This window comes from Leptonychotes weddellii, chromosome 10 (assembly GCF_054177405.1).
Source record: "Leptonychotes weddellii isolate Sample4059 chromosome 10, ASM5417740v2, whole genome shotgun sequence".
Classification (NCBI taxonomy): Eukaryota; Metazoa; Chordata; class Mammalia; order Carnivora; family Phocidae; genus Leptonychotes; species Leptonychotes weddellii.
The window spans coordinates 47,240,613-47,253,146 of record NC_138378.1 but is presented as its reverse complement, the minus strand read 5'-3'; the positions used below and the strand labels follow the sequence as shown (position 1 = coordinate 47,253,146).

The 12,534-nt window shown below is 39.2% G+C and overlaps 1 protein-coding gene across 4 annotated transcripts in view; it reads left to right on the top strand.

Annotated features, from left to right (window-relative positions):
• Positions 1 to 810: 810 nt before the first annotated feature.
• MRPS9 (mitochondrial ribosomal protein S9) overlaps positions 811 to 12,534 on the top strand; it is a 56,776-nt gene continuing 45,052 nt past the window's right edge. The window contains exons 1-2 of one of the 4 annotated variants that reach the window (XM_081833329.1): positions 812 to 984; positions 11,781 to 11,960. In XM_081833329.1, coding sequence (XP_081689455.1) covers positions 850 to 984; positions 11,781 to 11,960 — 315 coding nt within the window. In that variant the 5' untranslated portion in view covers positions 812 to 849. Of the gene's footprint in view, positions 985 to 11,780; positions 11,961 to 12,534 lie in introns of those variants that run through there. The other 3 variants (XM_081833330.1, XM_081833331.1, XM_081833332.1) reach the window with 3 other exon arrangements.

Below are 12,534 nucleotides of genomic sequence, written 5' to 3'. Positions count from 1 at the left end.
TGGAAACCCTTTCAGAGCGGCTTTCTGCATCATTTAAAATGTATTTTGTAGAAAGCACCCTGGGAGTTACTCTCAAGGGCACATAAGTCTCAGAAAGCAAGGTGTACTCATTTCTATTCCATGACGGTGCATTTAATTCTGATTGGGTTTCAAGTTAAGGCTTTGCGCTAACACTATGCGGAGAGGCGCGTAAACATGGCTAAGACTGTTTCATCCTCACCTGTGAATGGTTTAGCCCGCGCGTTACACAGTTAAACAATAGGAGTGTGAGCGCCATGGAAGGTAGAGTGGGCTGGCAGTTGCTGGAGGGAGGTGGAGACCCTGGACCCTGAAAATGTGGAAAGGTAGAGAGAAGGGGAAACCCATAGTAGAAAAACATATAGGAGGCAAGGCTTGGGGTCCATTCTGGCGTGAGCAAAGAGAGCAGCCTCCGCGTTGGAGTGTGATGAAGTCAGACTGCAGAAGGAGGTGCGGGGGAGCGGCGCGGGTTCTGCGGTTCAGGGAGAGCCAGCTCGAGGTGCAGCGCTGGGCAAGGGAAGGAAGGGTTGGTTAAAGAGCCACGTGGAAGTCATACCAAGACTTAGACAACAACAGAATTCAGCAGCTGTAGAAGGCGAAAGAGGCCACGAGGTACAGCTTGGAGCTTCAGCTTGGGGCTACTACGAACCAGGGGGTGGAGTCGGACACGCCCCGGGGGCTCACACACCCAACCAGCGACGAGCCGCCCCGGACCGCGGAACACGCCCCCTGCTTCTTCCGGGCAGCCCCCGGAACCTAGCTCCCACCGGCGCCTGCGCAGGCCTCAGGCCCCGCCCCTTCGCCCTCTTGCCCCCGTCTCCGGCAGCCAATATGGCGGCTCCCTGTGTGTCTTGCGGCGCAGCGGCTTCCTACCGGCTTTTTCTCGGAGGTAGGGTTAGCCTCGCCCGGAGACAAGGCGTCTGGAAAGCAGCGGCTGCTGAGTTGCAGACAGGTGCTGGATTCCAGGTAAGGGAGAAGTGGAAGCACTGGTTCGTGTAGCGCCAAGATGTGGAGCCGGCGCCGCTACCTTCCCCTGGCGTTTCGCGTGCCCTCAGACGGGGACTTAAGGGTCTGGGGTATCTAGTAGAGGTCTGAGGTTGAGAGAGGAGGAATGGGTATTGGTTTGCAGCGGCCACTTGAGGTTGTTTCTGGTTTTCGCAGGTGCAGTGAGGGAGGAAGTTATCTGCAGACGGAACTAGAGCGACCCCCCCCCTTCCTTAAGTTGGCTGCCAAGCTAAGGGGAGTCCGTGCCTTAGGTGTGGTGTAGGGTACGGTCCTTCCCGCTTGCTCCACGGTCCAGTGGGGAGGAATGCCGCGCCAGAGGAGGTGAATGAGAACTGGACTCCTGCAGTAGTCTGGAAGACTTAATGGAGAAAGTCACAGTGGATAGGTTTGATAGTGACTTTAAAAGTGCCTTGCATCTGTGCAGTTTCTGTTTTCTTAATTTTCCCAACACCTTGTCTCTGGAGAGATGGAAACCAGAACTTGTACTTTTCCTTTACTCCTGAGGGCAGTGAGAAGCCAAGATTCTAGCTTCACGGGACTCAGTTGGATGATGGTGCCATTTGCTGACATGGGATTTCAAAAGGAGGGAAAAGTTTTGAGAGGGAAGAAAACGAGTTTAGTTTTGGATATAATTGTGTTTATTATACAGTTATAATTGGGATGTCCAAGTGGAGATTTCCAGTAGGCCCAAAGATTGACAGGTTTATTGTTCAAGAAGAAATCTGATTTACAAGTCCTCTGTTAATTTGTAGATGTTAATCAAGGCCTTGGAAGTGAATTCAGACACCTAGTGAAGGTGTCCTGAATTGGAATAAATAGAGGAACAGGGCCCTGAAGGAAACAGTCAAGGAAGAAGAGCCTCCCAGAGATTGAGAATGAACTGCCAAAGTTCATTCAATGAACCAAACAGTGTGGTGTTATGGAAAACAGGTGAATGTTTTAAGTAGGGAAAGTGATAAACAAGTACCAAATATTGCAAAGAAGTCAAATATTATGAAATAAAAACTATTGAGAAAAGGAATGCTGTATATTTTTAATCATCTTTTATATTTTAACCTAAATCAACCAGTCCATCTATTCATTTACCCATCATTTATTTTTTAATACTTTTTTTAAAAGATTTTATTTATTTATTTGAGAGAGAGAGCATGAGCATAGGGAAGGGCAGAGGGAGAGGGAGAAGCAGACTCTTGGCTGAGCGGGAAGCACTCAGCAGGGGAGCCCTACTTGGGGCTCCATCCCAGGATCCTGAGATCATGGCCTGAGCCAAAACCAAGAGTGGGATGCTTAACTGACCGAGTCACCCGGGTGCCCCTTAATACTTTATCATTGGAAAATATGTTGGAAAATTTTATTTTTTCATGCATCTATTTTGAGTATATTTTCCCTGTATATGCTTAGTTAGCTATAAAAGGGGCTATAGCATATAGAATGTTTTTATTGCTGACACTTAAGTGTGTGTGTGGAAGGAGGGGTGCCAACTTTCTCTCCCTCCCTCAAACTCCAGAATCTATGTATCCTCTGTCTTTCTCTATGTTCTTTTTATCATATGCATCCATATGTGTCAGTGGTAATAGTTGATGCACATTTATTTTGTTTCCACTTTCTTACCATTAATAAAATGTTCGGTAAACATCCTGTAATAATTCTTAGGTACTGTTGCTTTTATTTGTGTAGGAGAGAGTTCCAGTTGGGAGTTTATTGCTACAAAGTATGTGTACATCTTACATTTGAATAGATATTTCCACATAGCTTTCCAGGAAGGCAGTAGCAATCCACACTCCATCATTGATGTATGAGAGTGCCCCTTTTCCTACTGGCATTAGGTATTTTTTTCAGTAAGATGGGTGAATAGTGATTTTTTTCTTGCTACTTTAATTTTCATCTCCCTGACTTGAAATAAAGCTTTTTTCCCCTCCATATGGCAAATGTTGACTGAGCACTTTACTTGAGCCAGGCACTGTGAAGTAAACAAATCATTATCAAATAATTACCAGACAGTACTGACCCTTAGTACTCTCTAGGGATGATTCTGAGATTGCCCAATCCCCAAATTCCTTAGTATTGTCACAGTATGTTTTACCACACAGAGTGCAACTCACATATAAGCTGAAAGACTTAACTGACCCCAGTCAGACCCTTACTATTACCATATATATGGTTAAAGACATTTATAAAGCTTTTTTTTTTTTTTTTCTGGCACAGAGCTTGTCTGTCTTAAATATTAATACTCCTTCACTTCCATCTCTAACATTAATAGTTATATTTTTCTCAGGCCCACCTGGGTGGCTCAGTCAGTTGGACATCCAACTAGATTTGGGCTCAGGTCATGATATCAGGGTCATGAGATCAAGCCCTGCCTGAGACTCTGCGCTGGGGGTGGAGCCTGTTTAGGATTCTCTCTCTCTCCCTCTGCCCCCCACTCCCGCGCACACACGCACACTCTCTTTCTCACTCTCTCAGAAAAAAACATATTTTTCTTAGGGGCCGTGTTTCATAAAACAATGGAATAATAATCAAATACATCTCATACAGGGTATTTTTGCATTTTGTTTATATGTATAAGTGTGTCCTAGGTGATCTAAATAGTAGTTATTACTGTGGGTCACAGAAAAGTGAGAAATACTGATGCCACATGGAAAAAGAAACAAGTTCTTTAACCTGTGACTCCTGTGTGTTCAGTTGGGACCCTCATTAGCAGACTTCCTCTTGTGTACCAGTCTTGTGGTATACATGTTTTGTATTAATGCTGCTATAATTGCAAATATCTAAGTGTACCAAATTTGGGATGGAGGAGGGAATCTTATTTGTGAATGGCAAAACTTCAGGTTATAAACCCCTGAATATCAGGGACCTACACACAGTTTACCATAAGGTTTACAGAGATAAATACAGAAGAGCACAGAAATGCAGTGTCTAATGCAAATGAGTTGAAATGGGTAGAGTGGTGGGCGGCTTCTCAAAGGAGATGATAAGAGTCTTCAGGAGCAATTAGGAGTTACATGAAAAAAGAGAGGTATTCTGTTCTATGATGATGTTAATAGGTACAGAAGAGACAGATGTACAGAGTCAGTGGATCTGGCAACAACAACTAATTGGTTATAGTAGTTATAATTGGTATAATAATTGGTGCAAGAATGGTGAGAGATGGGAAAGTTTGACAGGGCCCAGATTATGATTTCTTTTGCTATACTAAGGTACTTGAATTTTTTTTTTTTTTAATCTTTCACTAATGAACATTGCACTGGCATTATAAGCAGTTGACAGTCATGGTGTACTACAAAGGTTACCCAGATTTTCTTAAATCCTCTGTCAGTATGATGTAAGAATGCTAATTTAGCTTTTTGAAATATTTATGACTTTTTAAAAAAGATTTATTTATTTTATATATATAGAGAGAGAAAGTATGTGTGAGCGGAGGGAGAGGAAGAGAGAATCCTCAAGTAGATTCCCCCCTCCCCCTGATGAGCACAGAGCCTGACATGGGGCTCGATCTCAGGACCCTGAGATCATAACCTGAGCGAAACCAAGAGTTGAATGCTTAACCGACAACCACCCAGGCGCCCCTGATTTTTTTTTTTTTTTAAGATTTTATTTTTAAGTAATCTCTACACCCAACATGGGGCTTGAACTTACATCCCCGAGATCAAGAGTTGCACGCTCTACTGACTGAGCCAGCCAGGTGCCCCTATGACTTTTATAATAAGGAAAAGCAGTAGACCAGTTTTCTATTTTGAAAGCTAATATTACCAATTATCAATGATATGTCCTCTTAATTTTATTTTCTACTAAACACTTAGTGCTTAAACTTTCTGTGTTCACTGAGTCAGTACACCCCTTGTTAAATTGGACTGTCTGCCAAAGAATGATCAGTGGCATTTGGTGGCTTAGCCCTTGTGTATTTTGATTTTATTGTAAAAACATTGTTGTTCTTGTCTTAAATATCTGTTCTTCTCTCATCTTATGGGCTCCTAGGAGCTTATAATGTCCTGTATTTATCATAGCATCCAGTTGGTTTATGATGGGGTCTTAATAAAGTTTACTGATAAATTTCTTAAAAATTCTTTGAAATTAAAAATTGACTTGCATTTGTATCAAATGCTGTCTGCAGCTCTGTAAATTAGTTACGTTTTTCCCTAGGTAACTTGTGAATTTTTTAAAAATCCCATTTTATTAGCAATGGAAATTAAAACTCCTTTGATGGGATAAGTTTTTTCTTTTGAGATCTCATCCTGTCCTTTTAAGGATAGATTTAGTGTACTAAATCTACTTGTATTATGCTTCATTGTTGTAAGTAGGATGATAAATTAGTTATTTATTGCTGCATAACAAGTTACCCCCAAATTTAGCAGCTTAAAACAGCAGACGTTTGTTATATCATGGTTTCTGTGCATCAGGATTGCAGGCACAGTTTTACTGGGTTTTCCCTCAGAGTCTCCCATAACGTAGCAGTCCAGGTGTTGGCTGTGGCTCCAGTAGTCTCAAGGCTGGAGGGTGGAAATCTACCTCCCCATTTGCTCATTGTGTGTGGGTGCTAGCAGGATTCATCTCCTGCCAGGCTATTGGACTGGGTGGAGGCCACCCTCAGTTCTTGTCACGTGGGTCTCTGGAGGGCAGCTCACCACATCTGGCTTCCATCAGGTTGATCAAGAGAGGGGGAAAAAGAGGGAAGACAGTCTTTTTGTAACATGATCTTAAAGGTGACATTCTATCGCTTTCATAGTATTCTATTCATCAGAAGCAAGTTACTCAAGCAAGTTACAGAAGCCCACACTCAAGGGGAGGGGATTGAACAATAGGATGAATACCAGCGGTAGAATCACTGGGAGCCATCTTGGAAGCTATCTGCAACTATGAAAGACCCACATTACTTCTTTTTTATTAACTAAGTGTCTTGTGTGTTTAGGTCTTTCCCCTACAGCTGGTTGTAAACCTCTTGAGAAAATAGCATAACTTTTGTATACCTACTCTGATGCCTAGTACAGTGCCCACAGATACCTCCTAGATGCTCACTGATCATTTCCTGAATTTAAACTTGTGAAGAGTTCTTACGTATAGGGATATGTGCATGTGTACATGTATGTATGCACATGTGTATACATGTGAACACCTGCCACACTCCTTTTTGCAAGATAGATTAGTAACTTTAAGAAAACTGCAGTTTGACCATGCTTCATGTTTCCTTCTCTCAGTATGGCAATGTTCTCGTTTTTTTTTTTAATTTTTTTATTATGTTAATCCCAACAATGTTCTCGTTTTAACACCACTCAAGTCTGCTTGACAGTTATTTCTGTTAAAATTCAGTAGATAGTGTGGCCCATAGTAGTTGCTTAAATTTGTTAAAAGAACTTGTAAAATAGTTTACTTTTGAGAATTTTATTATGAAAAATAAAGCATGTTCAGTCAGGCATTTACAAAAATAGAATACTATAATGAATGCTATGTATATATATGTTAACCGGCTTCAACAGTTATTAATGTTTTGCAGTCCTGTTTCATCTGTCTCCCTACCTTTTTTTCTGTAAACTTTTATGTAAATCTCAGACTTCCCATTATATTACTTATGTATATACTTGAATGTGCATCTCTAACAGGTAGATTTTAAAAGAAAAAACAAAACAAAATATGGGGGCACCTAGGTGGCTCAGTCCATTAAGCATCTGCCTTCGCTCGGGTCCTGATCTCAGGGTCCTGGGATCGAGCCCCGCATTGGGCTCCCTGCTCAGTGGGAAGTCTGTTCTCCCTCTCCCTCTGCCCCAACCCTCCACTCGTGCTCTGTCTCTCTTCTCTCAAATGAATAAATAAATCTTTAAAAAAACAAACATAAGCTTCCATGCCCCTATGCACATATCTGACAGAATGAACAGTAATTTTAATATCATCTGATACCATATTCAAATTTCCCTGGTTGTCCCAGCAATTTTTTATAGCTGGTTTGTTTAAAGCACAATTCAAACAAAGCCCCTATATTTTATTTGATTGGTAAGTATGTTAAGGCTCTAAATTTACAAGATTGTGTAAAGAAAATAAATGGTGAATTTTGCTTAAGTAGTGTAGTAGATTTCCTTGTTTAACCTTTTAATTGTCCATTTCCCTTTCAGCAGGGCACTCTATTTTCTCAGGAGGAATGAGTTCTTTCCCACTGGATACAGTCTGGAAGAACTATAATCTGGGGCATCTGACCCAAAGTAGCCCCATTAGGTAGTCCCTCCCGTGAGATCTTGAGCAGAGAGCTAAGGACAGTTGGAATAGTATTTTATCTTAATGGCCACAGACTTCTTGAATGTGTTGTGGATCATTTGCGTTCCTGTTTTTTAGCTGCCTGCTTCAAGTTATAGTCCTGGGCCCCTGTTAGTCTTCTAAGAAATGTCTCTTTTGCTTAAGCAAAGCCATTTTCTTTTGCTTGCATTCAGAGACCTCTAGCTGATAAAAATATAAACTCATTCAAAAAGGTTACTATCCTTTCTAACTTTGTGTCCTTATATTGTTTCTATCCATGTTCTCTTTAATCTGACTTTAGTCTTTACCTTTCTTTTTATTCCTCAAAGTATTTTTTCTTTTGCCTTTTCTATTCAAATAAGCGGCAGATTCTTCTTTGTTCCATTTTTATCCAATTGAACAAAAAGGAAACTCCTTAATACTCATAATATCATTAAAGTAGTGTGTAGCCCTGGCATTTGGCCAAATTTGGGACATCACTGCTCTGTCAGGATGTGTCTGCTTCTTTGGCAACCCGCTTGATTGAAATTATAGTTGTCTGACCCACTGATTATCTTAAAAAAGAAACAAATCTGTCAGGTTGTATCTATACCAGTCCATAAAAACAGAGTGTTAGGAAAATTCTCTGTCATAGCTTTTCAGTTGGAAATAGAACCTGTAGAAAATTTTGTTGGAGATTTGTACTTATCAGCAAAGCACGTTCTTTCCAGGAATTCTGGCTGTTCATAGCTAAAGATCTAGTGGATTCACATTCAGCATCATCTTACTTAATGGATTGTTCTAATGAGAAATGGACTCTTTTGAATGTAAATATTTTTGTGTGAATCATTGCTGGAATAATTTAGAACATTTATAAATCTATTCAGTAATCTGGTACTGATGCTGTGATGGCTTTATAATAAAACGGATGTCATATTCTTAGGCAGTGTATACAAATGTCTGAAAAGATTCTAAAGATCCTAAAGAGATTATGAAAAATAGCAAAGTAGGGACTTTTTAAAAAAATTCCTTTCTAAATGAACAAAAATAAAAAATTTTTTACAGTTTTTTAAGCCTCAGTTATGTTAAAACTAAGAAAGCCGCCACATGTCACAAAGTCTGAAGAATATAGACAGACACAAGATAATTTTAAATCAAGTGAAGAAATGAATCTTCAAGCCAATAATCAACTCTTTGCTTGAGGTGATACTAAAATGTTGTCGGAACAAAAGTAAAGGAACAGTGTGGGAGAGAGAGATGAAGAAAACACAAATTATTTTACTATAACTGCTTCACACTGTCAAGGACATTCTTAAAAGGTTGGGTTAGGGAGAGCTGTATAAAACAGGAGATAAGACAAGAAGATATGATTAAAGAAATAGTTAAGGAAAGATTTTTGGAGATAGACCAGTGATTTAAGAGCTAAAAATTCAGAGAGGCTGCAGAATTAACACCACAGAAAACAAAAAAATCCCAAAGATTAAAGGTTTAAAAATCATACAGGATGCAGAACAAAGAGATAATAAGACTGAGAGAAGCTGATATGAATGGAGGACAGAAAAACAGATAATTTCTATGGTCGAAGAAGAAAACAGTAAGTAAGTGAGAATTCAATGAGTGTTACTTTCTGAAGTTGACAGAAGAAATAATTTAAACATTTTATTCGGAGACATATAGGTAATCATTACTAAAATAAAAGCAGGCTGTCTGGTGTCTAAATCGCCGGATCAAGAGACAAATATAAAAAAAACTATAGACCATCTAGCAAAAGAAAGAAAACAGGAATGAAAGGATAAAAACAAGATAAAATAAGATGGAAAATGAGACAGTATCTATTAAGTCCATTTAAGTAGGATATTCTCATGTATTAAAAAACCTCAGATTGACTCAAAACCTAGTGATGCAAAATTTAAATGAAAAATATGGGCAGTGATATTCCAGGGAAAGGCAAGGGGAAGTTTGAAAAAGTTACAATATTACGATTCAATAAAATTAAATTCAAGGTAAAAGTATTGCCTGAGAATGGAACACTTGATAATTTGAAGGGTACAATTTGCCTGATGATAGAACTCTTCTGAACTAATTAGTACATTGAATGTACCACTGAAACATACAAAGGAAATATATAGGAAACAGGAAAATAATTAATAAAATACTATAGCTGTTGTTCTCCTGGCTCACATACAGTATAAAGGGGTGCTTAAATTTTTTTCTTATTTTCTTCCTTTAATTGTTCTGTCTACTTTACAACCACTGTATCATTACTCTTTGAATATGAAGTATTCAGTCCATCAAACCTGTCTCCCCTTACTCTGCAGACCCATCTCTTGTCCTGTTTCATAAAAAAAAAAAGGTCATAAGACAAGTAATCTTACCTTTCCGTCTACTTTCCCTCACAAACTGTGTTGTTTCTTTGCATGGTAAAATAGATGTTTTTAGTCTAACACTAATGCCTGCCATTTCCCCTACTTTGATGGTGTCACATCATGTCCCATGCTGATTATTAATAGACGGCATCTCCAGCTTAGATCTCTCCTGTGTACACACCCACAGAGCCATCTGCCTCCAGGACACCTATCTCTCCCAGGATGCCCATCAAGCATCTCAAACTTGTCATGCCCCAAATTGAACTCATCACTTTCCTCCTAATCTTACTCTTCCTTTAGAACTCATTACTTCAGTGAATGGAAGTCTCCCACATTCACTGGGAAACTCATTTCTCCTGACGGCTGTGGTTGGTGATCGGTGGGAAGTGTAGTGGGGTCACCTGTATTACAAATGGATTGTTTAGTTATGGACCAAAACATTTTGTCATATGACTTACGAAACCAGCAACGTAATCATCCTTTTGGCAGTGGAACATTGGGGAAAATCACCTCTACTGAGTGACAGCTGCTTTCTCCTCTAGATCCATAGCTTTGCCATGATTCTTGGCGCAGACAGGCATTTTCTCTTCACTTTGAATACGGGAAGCAGCATCTTCCCGTATTCAAAGAAAACATGAAATCATAAAAAAAAAAAAAAAAGAAACAGAAGCAAAACCCTGGAAAAAGTAAAAATATAATAAGATGGTAAAACTCCTGAGATGAGGATTTGGTGCTGTTGGCACTGGCTGTGGGGAGAGGTAACAGGGGTGTACAAAGAGGCTGTATAAGGGCAGGCTAACTATACGTAAGCAAGTTTGGATCATGTTTTTACTGATTGATAGTGACACTGTATCTTTATAAAGCATCTTAAGATTCTCAATTAATAATATAAAGAGAGAAACTCCTTTGTGCTCCCCTGAGGAAAAATAAACTATAAAGTTTCATGGAATTTTAAAATGCCCTATCTTGCTCATTTAAGAGTAGCAAGAAATCATTTTATCACTATTTTGATTTGTGAGAGTTTAAGAACATCATTTTTACTATTAATAGGTTATTGTAATATTTGTCCTGTATTTTTTCTTCTGCTTTTTATTGTTACTAGAGTGACAAATTATTAGTTACTTGAATCTGATTCTCAAAGGGTTAGGGAATGGATGAGGCAGGGATGGTGTTGGTGTTGGTATGCGTGAAAGAGAATTTATGTTAATGAAAAGGGAAGTGAATGAGTTACTAAGAATTACAGTTCTTAAGGTCTGAATTGCTTAAGAGTGTTTAAAATTGTTGAGGCTGGGATGAAATTTGAGAACCACAGATTAAGATATTGAGAAAAGCCAGGACCAAAAATATCTGTTGTAGTTATATCCAGCTACTGAATGTGGCTGAACAGTCATTTGAAAGTATTTTTCTGGTTCTTTAGCACCCTTTATTGTAGGTGACCTATTAATGCCTTGAGGGGAAATTCCTAGTGCTACAGCATAAAAGGATCAACAGCAGCAAGTGTGATATCATTACTGATAGTTTAAAAGGATGGGAAAGCCCTTATTTCTGTTAGTGTATTGAACCAAATTAATGATAAATCATGTCAGTGCTTAGTGAAGCAGTTTCTTCACTGTATCAGCTTAAAATAAGGACCACAGAATAGTCTCAAGCTAAGCTAAACTATTATTTTAAGGCATTGAAAGATGAGCCATATTTGTACCCTTAAACAAGGTGACTACCAGTAGCCTAAGTGTGTTATCCCCCAGTACATGCTCCTTCCTTCCCTTGACTTCTGCTTGCTGGGTACTGTCTGCACGTGCATTTGCCTCTTTTTAAGGGAGTGGCATTTTACTCTTCATTGCCTTTGTGTCAAATATCACAACTAGTTGACATTGATCAATTGGTATCAAATGTGGATGTTTGTAGTAGATAAGGAGGTAGCATATTACTTACAGGTATTTTGGGTTTTAATGTGTTGAAATGCCAGTAGTTTAAACTACTATGTAAGGAGAGGCTTTTGTAAGCAAGCTTTTGAGCGGAGGACAATTTCTAACAGCTTTCTTAACAGGCCTTTTACCTGTTCCCAGACTCTTGCCAACTGAGTACTATAATAAAGACAACTGTTTGAACATCCTTTTTCATTTACAGACCGTGGCATACAAGATCATTATTTAACTTAAAATCTTTTCTCTTTTTGTTTATATTTTCTGCTAGATACTAAGGCTAAGGCACACCACAGGTGTAACAACAAAGAAAAATGTTGCAGCCTTAAGACGTGAAACTTACACAGTGGATTTTATTAAAAAGCAGATTGAAGAGTTCAACATAGGAAAGAGACATTTAGCCAACATGATGGGAGAAGATCCAGAAACTTTTACTCAAGAGGATATTGACGTAAGTGCAATTACTCTGTTGGGAAAGTAATTGCTGTAGAGTTTGTTTTTTTATGATTTATTTATTTTAGACGGAGAGAGAGCGCACTAGAGGGGAGGGGCAGAGGATGAGGGAAACTGAAGCAGACTCTGTGCTGGGCTTGGAGCCTGACGCGGGGCTCAATCTCATGACCCTGAGATCACGACCTGAGACAAAACCAAGAGTTGGACCCTTAACCAACTGTGCTACCCAGGCGCCCCTAGCTCTGTGTCAATTTTAATCAAACTGTCAGAATAAGGACAAAAACCACTATGTATTGCAAGTTGGAACCATGGTTTCAAAGAGAGATGCTACTCTGTATTTGAAGCATTATGAAGCATAGTGAGTTTTAGATTTTAATGAGAAATGGATAATTTTCTTGATTCAAGGTCTTAGGAGCCACTGTGAATGCTCATACACAATGTGGAAACATTTAACCTATTGTGGAGTCTTAAACTCAGCTTTCTTACAAAATGATAAAACAGATGGTGATGGAAATATAGTGAAGTTTACAGGAAATCCCATAAGTAAACCTGAGTTGAGTGTTTTTTATTAT